The sequence below is a fragment of the Oncorhynchus tshawytscha genome, linkage group LG31 (genome assembly GCF_018296145.1).
Source record: "Oncorhynchus tshawytscha isolate Ot180627B linkage group LG31, Otsh_v2.0, whole genome shotgun sequence".
Taxonomy (NCBI): Eukaryota; Metazoa; Chordata; class Actinopteri; order Salmoniformes; family Salmonidae; genus Oncorhynchus; species Oncorhynchus tshawytscha.
The window spans coordinates 14,103,988-14,125,858 of NC_056459.1; the positions used below are offsets into that span (position 1 = coordinate 14,103,988).

The 21,871-nt window shown below is 41.4% G+C and overlaps 1 protein-coding gene across 1 annotated transcript in view; it reads right to left on the minus strand.

Annotated features, from left to right (window-relative positions):
- Window positions 1–19,397: 19,397 nt before the first annotated feature.
- LOC112229325 (protein FAM135B) overlaps window positions 19,398–21,871 on the minus strand; it is a 46,575-nt gene continuing 44,101 nt past the window's right edge. Inside the window, exons 16-19 of the mRNA XM_042310526.1 lie at window positions 21,469–21,620; window positions 21,111–21,221; window positions 20,482–20,595; window positions 19,398–20,244 (exon numbers count right to left, since the gene is read on the minus strand). Of these exons, the coding sequence (XP_042166460.1) occupies window positions 20,039–20,244; window positions 20,482–20,595; window positions 21,111–21,221; window positions 21,469–21,620 (583 nt within the window). The 3' untranslated portion in view covers window positions 19,398–20,038. The remainder of the gene's footprint in view (window positions 20,245–20,481; window positions 20,596–21,110; window positions 21,222–21,468; window positions 21,621–21,871) is intronic.

Below are 21,871 nucleotides of genomic sequence, written 5' to 3' on the forward strand. Positions count from 1 at the left end.
CAGAAAACTTGAATTGTTGCATCTCGTTGTGTTGTTGTCCTCTGGTGGCTAGCTAGCTAGCTAGCTAAAATGGTCCCTTTCCTTAATTAGCCATGGATGGACATGGGGATTTGGACTTGTGGTTCTACTTATTTCTCTGTACTGGCCAATGGGATTATAAAGGTGATTCGGATCCAACCATTAATTCATACATTGTGCCCCTGGCCTGAGAGGATGGAATATGTAGCTAGATGTAGAAGACTAATGTTAACTAGCTAGCTCATCGTTGCCCATGAAAGGAAGTTAGACTAGCGAAAAAGCATTTTAGCCAGGTAGCCTAGGATAACAAAAACTAAAAGTGTGTACAGTATGAAAGAGTGATAGACCGTTAGGGCAATATGAAAGAGAGGGCGAGGCAGCATGTTTTTTCTACTTATGCACACAAACTCATGCACACACACAGAGAAACCAGTCAAATGGACAGCCACATGATATTTAACTTACGTTACAAGGAATAGGGTGACACTTGGGACATAGACATTGTGACAATGAGTGGGTTCATATTGAAGAGTAGACAGGGTATCCTTATTAACAATGCAGAGAACCGTACAGATTGACTGTGGAATCACTGTGGTCAAAGTCACTGTGGTGACTGAGGTCATTTTGTTTTACTGTCATTGTCATTACAGTATTGGCATATTAAAGCAATGATAATGTTATGTCGTTATGGTAATGCCTAGGCATATGACTACTATGTAGCCATTCACAGTAGTAGAGAATGCTTAACTTGAGTAACTCACAGCAATCAATGACAGACTTCTTATCATTAAGGAAGTGGTCTTCAGCCAGGCTTTCAGCTTTAGGATGGAACTTTTTCAGTGTGCAATATTAAGCTCACTTTTGGAAGTCTTATTCCAGTCTCCACCACTGCCCACCCATCTGTCTCCCACCATCTCTGTCTACAGGTGTAGGATCTTAATTTGATCCATCTTTTGTTGCTGTGAATTTTCAGATGAGCTTTGTGCTTTACATAAATTCACTGAAAACCCACCCCAGCTAGCACAGTGGATCAGGGCCGATTCCGGCTGAGAGTCAGATTCGGCCGACGTCATGTGGCCTGAGTCTGGGCCACCATCGGCAGTATTACTTATGGCTAGGATGCGGGGATTAAACTCGGGCCGATTCCGGTGTGCGTTATCTGGCCCAAATCTATTACTTGGGGCTCGGGCCGAATGGGGCCACTCTCTGGCAGATGATTACAGGAGCTGCTTTAAATAATTAACATTTCATTGTTTATTTATTTTTTCCATATTTTCCTCATTGTTTCTGTAATCCAAAAATACAATTAACATTTAAATGAAATTCTTTAAGAGTCCTGTGTAGTATGTTAGTATTTTTATTCTTTGTGCAAGGCAATTGATAAGCATGAAAAACTTTGTGGGTGGAACTTCCCAACTGGCACAGTGGTCTAAAACACAGCATCCCAGTGCAAACTGTGTTTCCACAGATGCTGGTTCGAGACCCGTGCCGGCCACGACTGGGAGACCAATGAGGCAACGCACAATTGGACCAGCATCGTCTGAGTTAGAGGAGGGTTTGGCCGGCCGGGATGTCCTTGTCCCATCGCCCTGTAGTGACTCCTGTGCGGGACCAGGCGCATGTACACTGACACAGTCACCAGATGTATGGTGTTTCCTCCGACACAATTATTTTTGTGAATAGGTATAATTTGTATGTATAATAGTACTATTTAAAATGACTAAATAGGGTAATTTGGTATACATTTATTAAAATTTGCATCGGGCCGCATCTGGGGGGAATCTGGTAGGATGCCAGCAAAGTCGGCTCAATTCTGGTAGATGGAAACAAGACAAATTTATTTGGGCCGATTCTGGGTAGTTATTCATTTTGATTCCGGGCCGAGTCCGACACCCGATTCCGGGCCGATTCAATCAGTTCTGGCCCCCCGGAAGAGGGACGCTTCTCATTGCTAGCTGTCACACTAAGACACGGTTATATTAAAAGTATTGCACTTTAAATGTAGCCTACTTTTGGCCAGATAATAGTCTCTCTCTCTCTCTCTCTCTCTCTCTCTCTCTCTCTCTCTCTCTCTCTCTCTCTCTCTCTCTCTCTCTCTCTCTCTCTCTCTCTCTCTCTCTCTCTCTCTCTCAGAACACATTGACCTCTGCATCAACAGTAACAGCCCCTCCACCAAGCAGAATGATCTGGATGTATCCAGGAGCATTCTCCACCAATTGGTGGGTGTTGCCAGAATCGTTCACGAAGCCAGGACGCTACTTCTTTATATTACAGGGTCTTGCAGAAGCTCATAACCTTGAAAATAAAGGAGGAAGGGAGCTGCTATTGTTGTTGAGGTCAAAACAAGTGTTCACTATTTCTCTGTAACAGGCTTTGCGAGGCTCATGGCTTATGGAGCCCTTTTGAGCATCACATTCGTTCTCTGTTGTTTCGATGGGAAGGATGGGAAGTAGAGGGCTGCGTTCCCGTGGAATACCCGCGGGTCCTGACAGAGATCATTGCGGCGAGGTCTGCATTTTTCATGCTGTGGGCGGGAGCAGGCGGTCAGACAGGCAACTTTGGGATGGAAATATTTTTGTTGTCCAAATGATTTGTAGACTGGAAATTAGGCCTAATTCTGTTTGTAGCCCAAACAGATGTGATATTTGACAAAAACATAATCATTTCAAACCTTGCTTACATTTGTAAAACGATCATATCTCTCTAAAATGCATCGGAATACTGTGGAATATATTTCCTAAATTAAAATCACCTGCTGGTGTTTTTACAATCTTTCATGTCCCCCCCATAAAAAACAACACATTTTAGATAAACATTATTGGGGCTCAATAAACTTGGGGGGCCAAATAAAATCACCTCCGGGTCAAATTCCAACCATCATCCATCAGTTGGGGAACCCTGCTGTAGCCTATGCATGGCTGGAGAAAGCACAGGGCAGTTATCTTTCCAAGGAAATGTACTTCCTAAATATGATTAGGCTATAGATTACTACATTGCCTAGAAATAAATATTGATCCCCCATATTTGTCTGTCTGAAAATTGTCCCACTCCTAAAAGGTAGGCTATAAAAATAGCTCAAGAGAAAGTGCAAGTCTCTCCAACTCTGCTCTCTTCAAACTACATTCATCATTTTGGCTGATATAGCCCAGTAATACAGATAACCTAATATAATGGGCAATGTGAAAATCTCTGGTAATTTAACCAGAGAGTTTAAGTTATTTAAGTTATTTTTGCCCATTTGATATTGCCTATGGCTGGCAAGTGAGCTGCATCACATATGCCTAAAAATAACATTGCGGGACTGAGGTTCGGTTTGTGACCAGTTCTTGCAGTAGTGGGTGGGAGAGACAGAAAGCCAGCAGGTGCAGGCAGGGTGCGGTATGAAATGATTTGGATCCGCGTGCGGGAGGGGGATGAAGAAATCTGTCCCGCGCAGACGTCTAGATGGAAGCACCCTGGCACAGAACCACCAGTGAGGGTTTTACATGAAATGTTAAAAAACTCTGGATCAATACATTGGACTGTGCCTCTGCCGTCTGTCTGTTTGTGAGTCTCTTCACCTCTCATTAAGCATCTCTGACCTATAGATCCCTTCACGGCCTCCCTCCAAGAGATATTATTTGTAATTCCACCAGAGTCCATGTTGAGTAAAGATGATGAAGAACAATATTCTGTTTTTATCACACATTTATCCATCAATAGATTACAATCCTTCTTTGAATAAGGCGAGTGATTTAATATTGTTCAATTCAATCACACAGCCATTGATAAAATGCCACAATAAACTGAACCCAAAAGTAATTTCAAGCTGCCTTTCACGCTGCCTCACGACCTTCTAAACAACCCTTCTAAACAACAGGAATAGAGAAGGGTAGTGCCATCTTCTGGAGAGTCTGATTATAACAGACATTGGACAATTTGATTGGTAAATGGAATGGGTGGCTTTGTGTAGGACGACAGTTCTAGGCCTACAGTTCTAGGCCTACAGTTCTAGACCTACAGTTCTAGGCCTATAGTTCTAGGCCTACAGTTCTAGGCCTACACAAAGCCACCCGTTCCATTTACCAATCAAACTGTCATTGTGTCAGTGAGTGTATATATTTGTATGATCATGTGTTTGTGTTTGACCATAATGCCACCAGGGTTAAGTATGTTAGTGGGACTGAGAGAGCAGATACTGAAAAAAAGCTTTAAAGAACTGAGATAGCATAAACTGTTCAAATAACTATGAAGACGTTTTGAAACTGGTGTCTGAGTCCTGTGACACTTTCATTTGGTGAGGTTATCATGGCTTTGATTTAAGGGGATCTGATCAAGCCATACTGAACTCTACAACAGTGCTGGTGAGTAGTTTCACTACATGCAATTCAACTAGTAATTTTACTACTTTTCTGGAGAATAGTTGTAATGTTTTCAGTAGTTAATTTGTTTTTTTGCCATGTAATGGTGTAGCTAACCATAACATTTTTTTGCACAAAAAACGAACATTAAATGAACAGCAAAATAACTGCCCTATTTTTCTCTCTCCCTGACCACTGGGCTAACCCGACGCACTCACTTATGTCTGTCGCAAAGATCTCACTACACTTATTTTTTGTTGGCAAAATAAGGCATGACATGCCAGCAACAAACACTGACACTACACATGCAAATATAACTAGGGATATCCTTGTCTCATCGCGCACCAGTGACTCCTGTGGCGGGCCGGGCGCATTGCGTGCTAACCAAGGTTGCCAGGTGCACGGTGTTTTCTCCGACACATTGGTGCGGCTGGCTTCCGGGTTGGATGCGCTCTGTGTTAAGAAGCAGTGTGGCTTGGTTGGGTTGTGTATCGGAGGACGCATGACTTTCACCCTTCGTCTCTCCTGAGCCCGTACGGGAGTTGTAGCGATGAGACAAGATAGTAGCTATCTCAATTGATTCTCAATTGGATTGAGGTCTGGGCTTTGACTAGGCCATTCCAAGACATTTAAATGTTTCCCCTTAAACCACTCAAGTGTTGCTTTAGCAGTATGCTTAGGGGCATTGTCCTGCTGGAGGTCTCAAATCTCTGGAAGACTGAAACAGGTTTCCCTCAAGAATTGGATACCATGAAATTGGGGAGAAAAAGGGTTAAAAAAAATTATAATAAAAACTAAATAAAGCGCTGGTCTGCCTTATTAACAAGACTATTAACAAGGCAGGCCCTACAGGCCCTACAGTTTTGTTGCACCTGGACTACTGTTTAGTCGTGTGCTCAGGTGCCACAAAGAGGGACCTCGGAAAATTACAATTGGCTCAGAACAGGGCAGCACGGCTTAAATGTAAATGTACACGGAGAGCTAACATTAATAATATGCATGTACAGTGGCTTGTGAAAGTATTCACCTCCAATGGCATTTTTCCTATTTTGTTGCCTTACAACCTGGAATTTAAATAGATTTTTTGGGGGGTTGAATCATTTGATTTACACAACATGCCTAACACTTTGAAGACGCAAAATATTTTTAATGGTGAAACAAACAAAAATAAGACAAAAAAAACTGAAAAGTTGAGGGTGCATAACAATTCACCCACCAAAGTCAATACTTTGTAGAGCCACCTTTTGCAGCAATTACAGCTGTAAGTCTCTTGGGGTATGTCTCTACAAGCTTGGCACATCTGGCCACTGGGATTCTTGCCCGTTCTTCAAGGGAAAACTACTCCATCTCCTTCAAGTTGGATGGGTTCTGCTGGGGTACAGCAATCTTTAAGTCATACCACAGATTCTCAATTGGATTGAGGTCTGGGCTTTGACTAGGCCATTCCAAAACATTTAAATGTTTCCCCTTAAACCACTCAAGTGTTGCTTTAGCAGTATGCTTAGGGGCATTGTCCTGCTGGAGGTCTCAAATCTCTGGAACCTCAAGAATTTCCCTGTTTTTAGCACCATCTATCATCTCTTCAATTCTGACCAGTTTCAAAGTCCCTGCCGATGAAAAACAGGGAAATTCGGGGTGATGAGAGGTGTTGGATTTGTGCCAGACATAGCTTTTTCCCTGATAGCCAAAAAGCTCAATTTTAGTCTCATCTGACCAGAGTACCTTCTTCCATATGTTTGGGGACTCTCCCACATGCCTTTTAGTGAACACCAAATGTGTTTGCTTATTTGTTTCTTTAAGCAATGGCTTTTTTTCTGGTGACTCTTCCGTAAAGCCCAGTCTGTGGAGTGTACGGCTTAAAGTGGTCCTATGGACAGAAACTCCAATCTCTGCTGTGGAGCTTTGCAGCTCCTTCAGTGTTATCTTTGGTCTCTTTGTTGCCTCTCTGATTTTATGCCCTCCTTGCCTGGTCTGTGAGTTTTGGTGTGCGGCCCTCTCTTGGGAGGTTTATTGTGGTGCCATATTGTTTCCGTTTTTTAATAATGGATTTAATAGTGCTCCGTGGGATGTTCAAAGTTTCGGATATTTTTTTACAACCCAACCCTGATCTATACATCGCCACAACTTTTTCCCTAACCTGTTTGGAGAGCTCCTTGGTCTTCATGGTGCCGCGTGCTTGGTAGTGCCCATTGCTTCATGGTGTTACAGACTCTGGGGCCTTTCAGAACAGGTGTATATATACTGAGATTATGTGACACCTATATTGCACACAGGTGGACTTTATTTAACTAATTATGTGACTTCTAAATGTAATTGGTTGCACCAGATCTTATTTAGGGGCTTTTTTAAACGTTCTTTTTTTCATTTCACTTCACCAATTTGGACTCTTTTGTGTTTGTCCATTACATGAAATCCAAATGAAAATCTGTTTAAATTACAGGTTGTAATGCAATAAAATAGGAAAAACACCAAGGGAAATGAATACTTTTGCAAGGCACTGTAGATCTCTCATGGCTCAAGGTGGAGGACAGATTGACTTCATCACTACTTGTTTTGTAAGAAGTGTTGACAAGCTGAATGCACCCAGGTGTCTGTTTAAACTACTAGTACACAGCTCGGACACCCATGCATACCCACAAGACATGCCACCAAAGGTCTCTTCACAGTCCCCAAGTCAAGAACAGCCTATAGTAGGCGCACAGGACTACATAGAGCCATGGTTACATGGAACTCTATTCCACATCAGGTAACTGATGCATGCAGTAAAATCAGATTTTAAAAAACAGATCAAAATAAACCTTATGGAAGAGCGGGGACTGTGAAGAGACACACACACGCACAGGCACAGACACACATACTGTACACATGATAAGATACTCACTCTACCCACATAGACACATGGATTTTGAATTGTATACGTGATAGTAGAGTAGTGGCCTGAGGGAACATACTTAATGTGTTGTGAAAAGTGTTATGAAATGTAATGTCATGGAGTATTTTAAATTGGATATGACTGCCTAAATGTTGCTGGACACTAGGAAGAGTAGCTGTTGCTTTGGCAGGAACTAATGGAGATTCATAAAAAATAAAACACAAATACAAAACATCTGATTCAGAAGAGGTAGTTTTGATCAGTGTACTACTTTTTCAAAGTAACTTTAGTTAAACAAACTCTGTTTCTTAAGGGTAGATTTAGTGTAGTTCAAATTCTTCCAGTGTGAAGTAAATGGTAGCTTGACAAACTATATATTTCAGAGAAGCTGCCCCACAACTGCTCTACAACAGGTACAGTGTAACTGTTAATTGTGTGGTGGTGCATGGGCCACACAATATTATCTAGCCACAGTTTATTCTCATTTGGTGGTGAACTGAACACCACATGCACATAATTAACTCTCCACTACCCCTCCAAGCCATAACTTCAGCAGAGACCACACTATAGGTTCACAGTAGATACACACACCACGTGATGAACCACCAACACTGTAACTAGTAGAAATCTGTGGAACCACCAGCTCTTTAACTAGTAGAAACCAGTAGAACCACCAACTCTGTACTAGTAGAAACCAGTAGAACCACCAGCTCTGTAACTAGTAGAAACCAGTAGAACCACCAGCTCTGTAACTAGTAGAAACCAGTAGAACCACCAGCTCTGTAACTAGTAGAAACCAGTAGAACTACCAGCTCTGTAACCAGTAGAAACCAGTAGAACCACCGGCTCTGTAGCTAGTAGAAACCAGTAGAACCACCAGCTCTGTAGCTAGTAGATGCAGAGATCCTTATGCATGCACAGAAATACTGTAAATTGTATTGTAGCTTAGAAAATACCTAGCTGGTCCCAGATCTGTTTGTGCTTTTGACCTTTGTCAATGTCATTGTTAAGCTAAATATTTGGCAACACAATTCCATAAGGAGTTGGCAAGAGAGGAGAAACAGACTGGCACACGGGCTAGATAATACCACCTAGGTTGTCCATAACAATGTCAATGGTTTGATACATTTATATAATATTTGGAAAAAAAGCATTATATTCATACATACAGTACCAGTCAAAAGTTTGGACACATCTACTCATTCAAGGGATTTTCTTTATTTTTTTACTATTTTCTACAATGTAGAATAATAGTGAAGACATCAAAACTATAAAATAATACATTTGGAATCATATAGTAACCAAAAAAAGTGTTAAACAAATCAAAATATATTTTCTATTTGAGATTCTTCAAAGTAGCCACCCTTTGCACACTCTTGTCATTCTCTCAACCAGCTTCACCTGGAATGCTTTTCCAACAGTATTTTCCTTCACTCTGTTGTCCAACTCATCCCAAACCATCTCAATTGGGTTGAGGTCGGGTGATTGTGGAGGCCAGGTCATCTGATGCAAAAACTCCATCACTCTCCTTCTTGGTCAAATAGGCCTTACACAGCCTGGAGGTGTGTTTTGGGTCATTGTCCTGTGGAAAAACAAATTATAGTCCCACTAAACGCAAACCAGATGGGATGGCGTATCGCTGGAGAATGCTGTGGTAGCCATGCTGGTTAAGTGTGCCTTGAATTCTAAATAAATCATTGACAGTGGCACCAGCCAAGCACCCCCACACCATCACATCTCCTCCTCCATGCTTCACGGTGGGAACCACACATGCAGAGATCATCCTTCCACCTACTCTGCATCTCACAAAGACATTGGTTTCGGGTTTCTTGGGCCAAGCAAGTCTCTTCTTATTATTGGTGTCCTTTAGTAGTGGTTTCTTTGCAGCAATTTGACCATGAAGACCTGATTCACGTAGTCTCCTCTGAACAGTTGATGTTGTCTGTTACTTGAACCCTGTGAAGCATTTATTTTGGCTGCAATTTCTGAGACTGGTAACTCTAATAAACTTATCCTCTGCAGCAGAGGTAACTTTGGATCTTTCCTGTGGTGGTCCTCGTGAGAGCCAGTTTCATCATAGCGATTGATGGTTTTTGCGACTGCACTTGAAGAAACTTTCAAAATTCTAGAAATGTTCCTTACTGACTGACCTTCATATCTTAAAGTAATGATGGACTGTCATTTTTCTTTGCTTATTTGAGCGGTTCTTGTTATAATATGGACTTGGTATTTTACCAAATAGGGCTATCTTCTGTACACCACACCTTCCTTGTCACAACACAACTTCTTGGCTCAAACGCATTAAGAAAGAAACAAATGAACTTTTAACAAAGCACACCTGTTAATTTAAATGCTTCATGACTACCTCATGAAGCTGGCTGAGAGAATGCCAAGAGTTTGCACAGCTGTCATCAAGGCAAAGGGTGGCTACTTTGAAGATGATAAAATATAACACTATTTTGGTTACTACATGATTCCGTATGTGTTATTTCATAGTTTTGATGTCTTCACTATTATTCTACAATGTACAAAATAGTACAAACAAAGAAAAACCCTGGAATGAGTAGGTTGATAGTAGTGGTGTGGTGGCTGACACTCCAACCCATCATTTTAACATTCAATAAACCTCATAAATAAATAATTGAATATGACAGATACTCATTACTTTCTGCTCTTTCGAGTGGATTTGACACATCTATCTACAGTACAGCTGGTGTTTCTTTTTATGATACATTTTTTTATTCATATTCTGACACATCCCACCCATATAACCTGTGAACAGAGAGACCAATCTTCAATGCTTTGATGAAACAAAGAAATGTATTCCATTGTCATTTTGTGTGGTCAGTAATTGTCCCAGGCAATTACGAGACAGAGAGAGAGAAAGAGAGAGAGAGAGAGAGAAATAAAAGAGAGCAGAGAGTGAGAGAGACAGCAGAGAGAGAGAGAGAGAGAGAGAGAGGGAAGAGCGTGAGAGATTTTCAATGTGCAGTGGAGCAGAACATTGTCCCTCTGTACGGTGATCTGTACAGGCCTGGCCAGGTGGATGGTATAGGACCAATCAGCCGCAGCCTCACTGAGCAGGTGGAATGACTTTCATGCACTTTGAGCCAAATCTATTAGACATGTTCAGTTCTCCTTAAGGCTACCTGCACTTACCAACTTAGCAAACAGATGTTTGCCCTCGAATGGAGAATGGTGGACTGTGTTACTACTATCCCAGTTTTTCCCAAATTCGGTCCCCGGGACCCCAAGGGGTGCACATTTTGTTTTTTTTGCCAAAGCATTACACAGCTGATTCAAATAATCAAAGTGTGATAATTAGTTGATTATTTGAATCAACTGTGTAGTGCTAGGTCAAAAACCAACTTGGTATTAACTAAGATAATAGTGAGATCACAGTTTTTAATGAATCGGTTAGGGCTGTAAATATCATACAGAAAATGCTTAGTTTTCAGAGGGTCCAGTTAAGGAGTTTGGTGGGAAACAGTCCTCTTACACTGAACAACCATATGCCATAGGCCTTTGTTTTGTAATGCTTACAGTCATCTGTACTAAGCTTAATACTGAGATATTGCATTACAATTCATTTCTTTAGTGGAGAACAAAGGCAAACCACACAATTGCATAAAGAAACATACTTTTTTATTTTGTTGATATTGTTTATATCATAATGTTCTGATATATATGTATGTATATTTTTACATGGGCACCAGCTACTAAGGGACACATACAGTAAGCAAACATAGAAAAACATTAGATTAGTATTATTGGCACGGATTCTATTATACTGTTAGCAAAAAGAAAATACTTGATTCAATAAATAAATACAATGTTATTCACAAGTTGACTTTTTTTTCATTCTCGCCAAACAGCTGGAAAAGTGTCATATTCCAGCACAATCCTCAGCAGACAGACAATGATAATACCATCTACATAAACTCACTACACAAACATCACACAAAGCTGCAGAGGGGTTGGGTTAAATGTGGAAGACACATTTCAGTTGAATGCATTCAGTTGTACAACTGACTAGATCTCCCCTTGGAGCATTTTATACAGAAGCTCACATAGAGGACACACACACACCACAGGAGGCTGCTGAGGGGAGGACGGCTCATAATAATGGCTGGAATGGAGTGAATGAAATGGTGTTCGATACCATTCCAGTCATTACTATGAGCCCGTCCTCCCCAATTAAGGTGCCACCAGTCGGCCTGTGACACACACACACACACACACACACACACACACACACACACACACACACACACACACACACACACACACACACACACACACACACAGTGTAACAAATAAGTATTCACTCTCACAATGATGAATAATAATTAATCAAATACAAAAAGTTAGGGGTTGTTAAGATGACAGAGGTAAGTTATATCTACTGTAGGGGTGAACATGAAATAAAAGAAGAATAACTATGTTTAAATAAAGTTAAAACAATTTGAAATGGAAAGTGTTCATCTCTTCATAACAACACCAGAACAGCAGACCTGTCTGACTGTGCGAAAGCAGACAAGGATTTTCCTATCAGAATGTTTTGTTTGACCAAAGAAACATAATGATCAAAATCCATTGAATAAAGCTGCATGTTGAGTATAAAGATGTGTAGGCCTACACTGCCTGTATTATGTACCTTCAGGAAAATATAGACAAACAAAACTATTATGACATATCAATAACTTAAACCACACAACCTGTAAAGCATGGACATCAAAATCAAAAATCCATACATGCCCTTGGAGAGCATGAAAACTCAAACCTTTACTTCACGAACAATGTAAACCTTTGAGCAAACAGACAAACAGAACTTGGCCCTTTGGGGGTAAAAGCAAACAGGCAAGAGGGATGTCAGAAGGAAATGATGCATGAAGCCTGCTAGCTCTACCAGACTGCTGACACAGCTGCTGTAGAGGTTTCACAACCAGCCATCTCCTCATCGTCCTAACGGGAAAACCTAGCCACCTTTCTATTGGTGTGTATGTGTGCGCGGCGTGCGTGCGCTCATGTGTGTGTGTCCTAACGGGAGCCATTTAATTCAAGTCAATCACAGTGACACTCTGCTTACCAGGCAGCACTGTAGCACACAGAGCAGCCCCAGGAGCTCAACTTAAGAAAAATACCAAGCAAGGACACTAGGAAAGGGCTTAATGACAGTGACAACAGAACACTAGGAGACGTTACAATAGGAGACGAGTAAGGTCAAGCTTTGTGGCTTGGTGCTAGCAGCATGGACACATCCTTCAAAGCTGACCTGTGCAGGGAGAACGTACAATAGGGAGTAAGTACAATATCATGTAAAGTATCCACCCATGAAGGACAACGTTGGAGTGCGTGGACTTCGTAAAGCAAGTGGTTCTTTTGGCCTACTTGATGTAAACGTCCACCATAAAGTGCACTTGTCAGTCAAACCAGTGCAAAGAATAAATACAGGTCTGATTAGGTATATGACCTCCATAGACACACCTTCAGTCACCTCCCATGTGATGCCATGACAACATCCCTGTAAATCTAAAAATGTAAACATTATTTGATCTTGATGAACAGAAGCACAGTGCCTACCAGTCAGTGTCTATAGGAGAGACACTGTTCTCAGATGCAGGAAAGTGACTTCCTTATTATACTGTTCCTGTCATAGACAAGGTAGCAACATTTAAAGGTTCGATCAGTGCATACAAAATATAACTCTAGAAGCAACGCACAAACAGTGTGATAAATCTTCTTTTTTTTAATCTATGGTAGTTTCCAAGGGATATGTGGCAAAGCCATTGTTATTTCATGATTCTATGATATTTAAAATCGTAATCAACCCAGATAATTACACAATGGACTCAGTAAAGTAAGACTCACACCTCAGCATAGCAACACTCATATCTCAGTGTAGTTAGTAAGACTCATATCTCAGTGTAGATAGTAAGACTCATATCTCAGTGTAGATAGTAAGACTCATATCTCAGTGTAGATAGTAAGACTCATATCTCAGTGTAGATAGTAAGACTCATATCTCAGTGTAGATAGTAAGACTCACATCTCAGCATAGTAACACTCATATCTCAGTGTAGTTAGTAAGACTCATATCTCAGTGTAGGTAGTAAGACTCATATCTCAGCATAGTAACACTCATATCTCAGTGTAGATAGTAAGACTCATATCTCAGTGTAGATAGTGAGAATCACACCTCAGCATAGTAACACTCATATCTCAGTGTAGATAGTAAGACTCATATCTCAGTGTAGATAGTAAGACTCATATCTCAGTGTAGATAGTAAGACTCATATCTCAGTGTAGTTAGTAAGACTCATATCTCAGTGTAGATAGTAAGACTCATATCTCAGTGTAGGTAGTAAGACTCATATCTCAGTGTAGATAGTAAGACTCATATCTCAGTGTAGTTAGTAAGACTCATATCATAGTGTATATAGTAAGACTCATATCTCAGTATAGTAACACTTATATCTCAGTGTAGTTAGTAATACTCATATCTCAGTGTAGTTAGTAATACTCATATCTCAGTGTAGTTAGTAAGACTCATATCTCAGTATAGTAATACTCACACAGTTGAAGTCGGACATTTACATACACTAAGGTTGGAGTCATTAACACTCATTTTTCAACCCCTCCACACATTCATTATAAACAAACCATAGTTTTGGCAAGTCGGTTACGACATCTACTTTGTGCATGACACAAGTATTTTTTTCCAACAATTGTTTACAGACAGATTATTTCACTTATAATTCACTGTATCATAATTCCAGTGAGTCAGAAGTTTACATACACAAAGTTGACTGTGCCTTTAAACAGCTTGGAAAATTCCAGAAAATGATGTCAAGGCTTTAGAAGCTTCTGATAGGCTAATTGGCATAATTTGAGTCAATTGGAGGTGTACCTGTGGATGTATTTCCAGGACTACATTCAAACTCAGTGCCTCTTTACTTGACATCATGGGAAAATCAAAAGAAATCAGCCAAGACCTCAAAAAAAATTGTAGACCCCCACAAGTCTGCTTCATCCTTGGGAGCAATTTCCAAATGCCTGAAGGTACCACGTTTATCTGTACAAACAATAATACGCAAGTATGAACACCATGGGACCATGCAGCCATCATACCACTCAGGAAGGAGACTCGTTCTGTCTCCTAGAGATGAATGTACTTTGGTGCGAAAAATGCAAATCAATCCCAGAACAACAGCAAAGGACCTTGTGGAGAAGCTGGAGGAAACAAGGTACAAGGGTATCTCTATCCACAGTAAAACGAGTCCTATATCAACATAACCTGAAAGGCCGCTCAGCAAGGAAGAAGCCACTGCTCCAAAACCCGCCATAAAAACAGCCAGACTACGGTTTGCAACTGCACATGGGGACAAAGATGTTACTTTTTAGAGAAATGTCCTCTGGTCTGATGAAAGAAAAATAGAACTGTTTGGCCATAATGACCATCGTTATGTTTGGAGGAAAAAGGGGGAGGCTTGCAAGCCGAAGAACACCACCCCAACTGTGAAGCACGGGGATGGCAGCATCATTTTGTGCTTTGCAGCAGGAGGGACTGGTGCACTTCACAAAATAGATGGCATCATGAGGGAGGAAAATTATGGGGATATACAGGTATTGAAGCAACATCTCAAGACATCAGACAGGAAGTTAAAGCTTGGTCGCAAATGGGTCTTCCAAATGAACAATGACCCCAAGCATACTTCCAAAGTTGTGGCAAAATGACTTAAGGACAACAAAGTCAAGGTATTGGAGTGGCCATCACAAAGCCCTGACCTCAATCCCATAGAAAATTTGTGGGCAGAACTGAAAAAGCGTGTGCGAGCAAGGACGCCAACAAACCTGACTCAGTTACACCAGCTCTGTCAGGAGGAATGGGCCAAAATTCACCCAACTTATTGTGGGAAGCTTGTGGACGGCTACCTGAAATATTTGACCCATACTAATTGAGTGTATGTAAACTTCTGACCCACTGGGAATGTGATGAAAGAAATAAATCATTCTACTATTACTCTGACATTTCACATTCTTAAAATAAAATGGTGATCCTAACTGACCTAAGACAGGGAATTTTAACTAGGATTAAATGTCAGGAATTGTGAAAAAGTGAGTTTAAATGTATTTGGATAAGATGTATGTAAACTTCCGACTTCAACTGTATCTTAGTATTGTAATACTCATATCTCAGTATAGCAATTATCATATCTCAGTGTAGTAATGCTTATATCTCAATAGGATCAATACAGTTGGTAGAAGGTCAATTATACCTTATGGAGGTTGGGATATACCTTATTTTAAAGAACACAAAGGCATTACATTGATAAGCATTCAACTCAACTTAGCAGTTTGATTGACACACACATTCTTTCCACAAACACACACTTTTTAGATATGTAATATATATCAACTTATACAATAAATATATGGAACACCTTCTCCTTGCATTGTATATATTACAGTGTATACTGCAGAGAGGGTTAAACTCTTGATTTGGCCTTCATGTTATATGTTGAAATTGTATGATATAAAATCCACAATACAATGTTCATAGTCTGAAGAAACGTATGGATATGACATAATAAAAAATACATTATTTAAAATGATATCTAAATTCCATTCGTAAAAAGAAACAATTGTACTTTATACAATAGTTATCTGTAGAGTTTGAAACATGTCTATTATAAAATGTACAATCAAGTAGTTCAATTCCAAGCAACTATCTTATTAGTTTTTTTTTATCAATTTCATACATGCAATCCTTCAAGTAGATCCTTTATCCAGTGATTCATTCAGACTAGTCATTTCAGGTCAGGATTCATGACCAAAAAAGAAATGCTCTTGAGTATAAATATCATTTGGTAGTGCTTTGGGATGAACATTACGTTGACTATACTTTGGGATGAAGGGGAGTTCATGAGGCCTACACAACATCAACATGAGCCACACGATGCGCTACGTCAGTCATTTCACTTGACATACTGAATATAACTGTTCATATGGATGGATTGTATAGAGCTTATGACCTCCTCCTTGACAACAGGGGTAGACATATTTTATATATTTACAGTACCAGTCAAAAGTTTGGACACACCTACTCATTCAAGTGTTTTTCATTATTTTTACTATTTTCTAAATTGTAGAATAATAGTGAAGACATCAAAACTATGAAATAACACATATGGAATCATGTAGTTACCAAAAAAGTATTAAACAAATCAAAATATATTTTAGATTCTTCAAAGTAGCCACCCTTTGCCTTGATGACAGCTTTCCACACTATTGGCATTCTCTCAACCAGCTTCACCTGGAATTATTTTCCAACAGTCTTGAATGAGTTCTGACATTCACTGAGCATTTGTTGGCTGCTTTTCCTTGCCTCTGCAGTCCAACTCATCCCAAACCATCTCAATTGGGTTGAGGTCGGCTGATTGTGGAGGCCAGGTCATCTGATGCAGCACTCCATTACTCTCCTTCTTGGTCAAATAGGCCTTACACAGCCTGGAGGTGTGTTTTGGGTCATTGTCCTGTTGAAAAACAAATGATTGTCCCACTAAGCGCAAATCAAATGGGATGGTGTATCGCTGCAGAATGCTGTGGTAGCCATGCCGTTTAAGTGTGCCTAGAATTCTAAATAAATCACTGACAGTGTCACCTGGAAAAGCAACCCCACACCATCACACCTCCTCCTCCATGCTTTATGTTGGGAACCACACATGCAGAGATCATCCGTTCATCTATTCGGCGTCTCACAAAGACATGGTGGTTGGAACCAAAAATATCAAATTTGGACTCATCAGATTAAGGGACAGATTCCCACCGGTCTAATGTGCTTTGCTTGGGTTTCTTGGCTCAAGCAAGTCTCTTCTTATTATTGATGTCCTTTAGTAGTGGTACATTTGCAGCAATTCAACCATGAAGGCCTGATTCACACAATCTCCTCTGAACAGTTGATGTTGAGATGTGTCCGTTACTTGAACTCTGTGAAGCATTTATTTGGGCTGCAATTTCTGAGGCTGGTAACTCTAATGAACTTGTCCTCTGCAGCAGAGGTAACTTTGGATCTTCCTTTCCTGTGGCGGTCCACATGAGAGCCAGTTTCATCATAGCAATTGATGTTTTTTGCGACTGCACTTGAAGAAACTTTCAAAGTTCTTGAAATTTTCCAGATTGACAGACCTTCATGTCTTAAATTAATGATGGACTGTCGTTTCTCTTTGCTTATTTGATGTGTTCTTGCCATACTAGGGACTTGGTCTTTCCCAAATAGGGCCATCTTCTATTTACCACCCATACCTTGTCACAACACAACTGATTGGCTCAAACGCATTAAGAAGGAATGAAATTCCACAAATGAGGTTTTAACAAGGCACACCTGTTAATTGAAATACAGTCCAGGTGACTACCTCATGAAGCTGGCTGAGAGAATGCCAAGAGTGTGCAAAGCTGTCATCAAGTCAAAGGGTGGCTACTGTGAAGAATCTCAAATATAAAATATACACTGCTCAAAAAAATAAAGGGAACACTTAAACACAATGTAACTCCAAGTCAATCACACTTCTGTGAAATCAAACTGTCCACTTAGGAAGCAACACTGTTTGACAATACATTTCACATGCTGTTGTGCAAATGGAATAGACAACAGGTGGAAATTATAGGCAATTAGCAAGACACCCCCAATAAAGGAGTGGTTCTGCAGGTGGTGACCACAGACCACTTCTCAGTTCCTATGCTTCCTGGCTGATGTTTTGGTCACTTTTGAATGCTGGCAGTGCTCTCACTCTAGTGGTAGCAAGAGACGGAGTCTACAACCCACACAAGTGGCTCAGGTAGTGCAGCTCATCCAGGATGGCACATCAATGCGAACTGTGGCAAGAAGGCTTGCTGTGTCTGTCAGCGTAGTGTCCAGAGCATGGAGGCACTACCAGGAGACAGGGAAGTACATCAGGAGACGTGGAGGAGGCCGTAGGAGGGCAACAACCCAGCAGCAGGACCACTATCTCCGCCTTTGTGCAAGGAGGAGCAGGAGGAGCACTGCCAGAGCCCTGCTAAATGACCTCCAGCAGGCCACAAATGTGCATGTGTCTGCTCAAACAGTCAGAAACAGACTCCATGAGGGTGGTATAAGGGCCCGACGTCCACAGGTGGGGGTTGTGCTTACAGCCCAACACCGTGCAGGACGTTTGGCATTTGCAAGTTTGCAGATTGGCAAATTCGCCACTGGCGGCCTGTGCTCTTCACAGATGAAAGCAGGTTCACACTGAGCACATGTGACAGACGTGACAGAGTCTGGAGACGCCGTGGAGAATGTTCTGCTGCCTGCAACATCCTCCAGCATGACCGGTTTGGCGGTGGGTCAGTCATGGTGTGGGGTGGCATTTCTTTGGGGGGCCGCACAGCCCTCCATGTGCTCGCCAGAGGTAGCCTGACTGCCATTAGGTACCGAGATGAGATCCTCAGACCCCTTGTGAGACCATATGCTGGTGCGGTTGGCCCTGGGTTCCTCCTAATGCAAGACAATGCTAGACCTCATGTGGCTGGAGTGTGTTAGTAGTTCCTGCAAGAGGAAGGCATTGATGCTATGGACTGGCCCCCCGTTCCCCAGACCTGAATCCAATTGAGCACATCTGGGACATCATGTCTCGCTCCATCCACCAATGCCACGTTGCACCACAGACTGTCCGGGAGTTGGCGGATGCTTTAGTCCAGGTCTGGGAGGAGATCCCTCAGGAGACCATCCACCACCTCATCAGGAGCATGCCCAGGCATTGTAGGCACGTGGAGGCCACACACACCACTGAGCCTCATTTTGACTTGTTTTAAGGACATTACATCAAAGTTGGATCAGCCTGTAGTGTGGTTTTCCACATTAATTTTGAGTGTGACTCCAAATCCAGACCTCCATGGGTTGATAAATTTGATTTCCATTGATAATTTTTGTGTGATTTTGTTGTCAGCACATTCAACTATGTAAAGAAAAAAGTATTTAATAAGAATATTTCATTCATTCAGATCTAGGATGTGTTATTTTAGTGTTTTTTGAGCTTTTACTACATGATTCCATATGTCTTATTTCATAGTTTAGATGTCTTCACTTTTCTTTCTACAATGTAGAAAATAGTTTTTTTTTTTTTAAACCTTGGTAAGAGTAGGTGTGTCCAAACTTTTGACTGGTACTGTGTGTATACGCACACACACACAGACACACACACACATTACACACACAATATAGTCGTGGTGCAACCCCCTTTCTCTCGCCAAATCCTCCTATCCGGTCAACCACAACAAGGAGATCTTCATTAAGACCTCTCTAAGCCATATATACATACACACATACACACAGTTTATTTGTAGCTACAGCTCTATTTGAAGTAGTGGATCTACTTTAAGTATTTGAACCTGTACTTGAAGTAGGTGAGCCTCTATTTAAAAGGATACTTCGGGTTTTTGGCAATGAAGCCCTTTTTCTATACATTTTTTGTCCATGTATCTGCATCCAGTATGAAGGAAGTTAGAGGACGTTTTGTGAGCAAATGCTGACTAGCATTAGCGCAATGACAGGAAGTCTATGGTATGTAGCATGCTAGCAGTTACCATAGACATCCAGTCATTGTGCTAACGCTAGTTAGCAATTGTCCTAAAGCTAGTTAGCAACTTCCTTCAAACTGCACACAGAGACAATCAAATGGTATCCACAAGTTAATCTGACTCTGGGGATGAAGATAAAGGATTTCATTGCCAAAATCTTGAAGTATCCCTTTAATGTAGTTTGAAATACTGTTTTAAGTAGTTTGAAGTTCTATTTAAAGTAGTTGAGCCCTGCTACCAGGAAGAACTTCTCCAAGAAGAGTTCAGAGTCGAGCACAGCGATGTGAGCGGCTCGGCCAATCAGAGTGTTGGCGGTGTTGGGCAGGGCGTGGAACACATTCTGGCGAATCAGACGACAGTCTTTAGACCCCACCAACGGCTGGAGTAGGTTGTTGATCATCTCCGTGTACACTGGACCTTGGATATGGAGACAGAAGCGCATGTCAGTTAGTTTACATGGAGACCTACAGTGTGGAAACACAGACAGACACATGTTAGGGTTCAGTCTCTGACGGAACGTTAAAAGCTTTCTGTATTTATGTAATCACATTGGCACGTCAACAAAGAGATAGGTACATTATGTCATGAAATGCTTCTTAGACACATTTGGTGGAGAACAATAAGAAAATAGGAGCTGCAGTGAGTGGTGCTAACCTGTGGTCCTGTCTTTGAGTGCAGTCCTGCACATCTCTATCCTGGCAGAGTGGAAGGGAACATATCTGTCCTGAGGTGATGCCACCAACACCACATTCTTGAAAAACTGGAGCCCTGAGAAACCAGACAAACAGAGGGCGGAGAGAGAGAGAGACAGAGAGAGAGAGACACAGAGAGACAGAGAGAGAGAGAGAGACACAGAGAGACAGAGACAGAGAGAGAGCAAAAGTGTTTGTAGGTTATATTTATGTATGACTTGGTGCCATCATCATCGTTTGACAGCCCTCGACTGATAAAGCGGTGTTTTTTCTCATGTCTCTTGTCACTGTGCTTTTAAAGGAGTGCACTGCTGGGTTTCAAATGACAGGGTTTGCATCATTTTGTCAGCCCGACACAGCTCGAAGAAAAAAGTGTTTCATCTACTTGGTGTCTTTGCTTTGTTCATCTCACACAGTGGAGGGGGGCTTCCCAGAACAGAGCTAGCTAGTGGAGTCTGAGTTAGCCACATGATATGGAGAGGAAAAGAGAAAACAAAACAAAAAAAGACAAGATGACCAAATGTATTTATGAATATTTAAACTCATTGTGCTCTTACAGTATAGCTCCTCATCCATTATAGCAGTATCTACCTGGTTTCTGGCTGAGGAGATAGAGGAATGTTTTCCGAGGATCGGTATGATCTCTGCAGGTAAGCTGCAGCAACGATCCGGATTTCTTCAGCTTCTGCATCAGCCACAGACCTGTAACAGTCCTCTGAATTAGACATACACTCCCCCTTTTGAAGACACTGGGAGGAGGACAGAGCAGAGCTGAATGCAATTACTCCACAGAATGGTAAGACGAAAATCAGAAACACTTCTTGCAGTAAGACAGTATATATCTGCAATGAGCTGTTTCTATTCTCCATGCTGAGTCAACAATGGCCTAGGTTTTGCAAGGATTTCAAAGGTCCAAGTAGGTAGGTATACTGACCCCTCCCCACCTCACCTGTGCTGACCAGCGTGCTGTTGTTGTACAGAGTTCCCAGGTGTGGTCCGGACAGAGACAGGAAGGTGTGCAGTTTGATCAGGTAGCAGCGGAACCGAGGCCTTGTCAGAACCGACCGAATGATCACGTTCCCCAGAGAGTGACCGATGAAACTGAGGGTTGAAAAGAGATCACTCAGAAAAATCACTCTGCTGCTACCCAGATCTCGTTAGACAAAAGAGTACCAAATGACAAGACCTCCAGAATAGAAGCTATGCACAGAAATAAGTGCCTCCAATTCTTTGCCCCCTGGTATTTACTCTATTAGTATAAAGTGTTCAGGATGAGGGTAGCTCATCCAATCTGCTGTTAACTCCAAATAAATGATTAATGTTCAAATAATCGTCCTCCAAAGCAAGGCGCC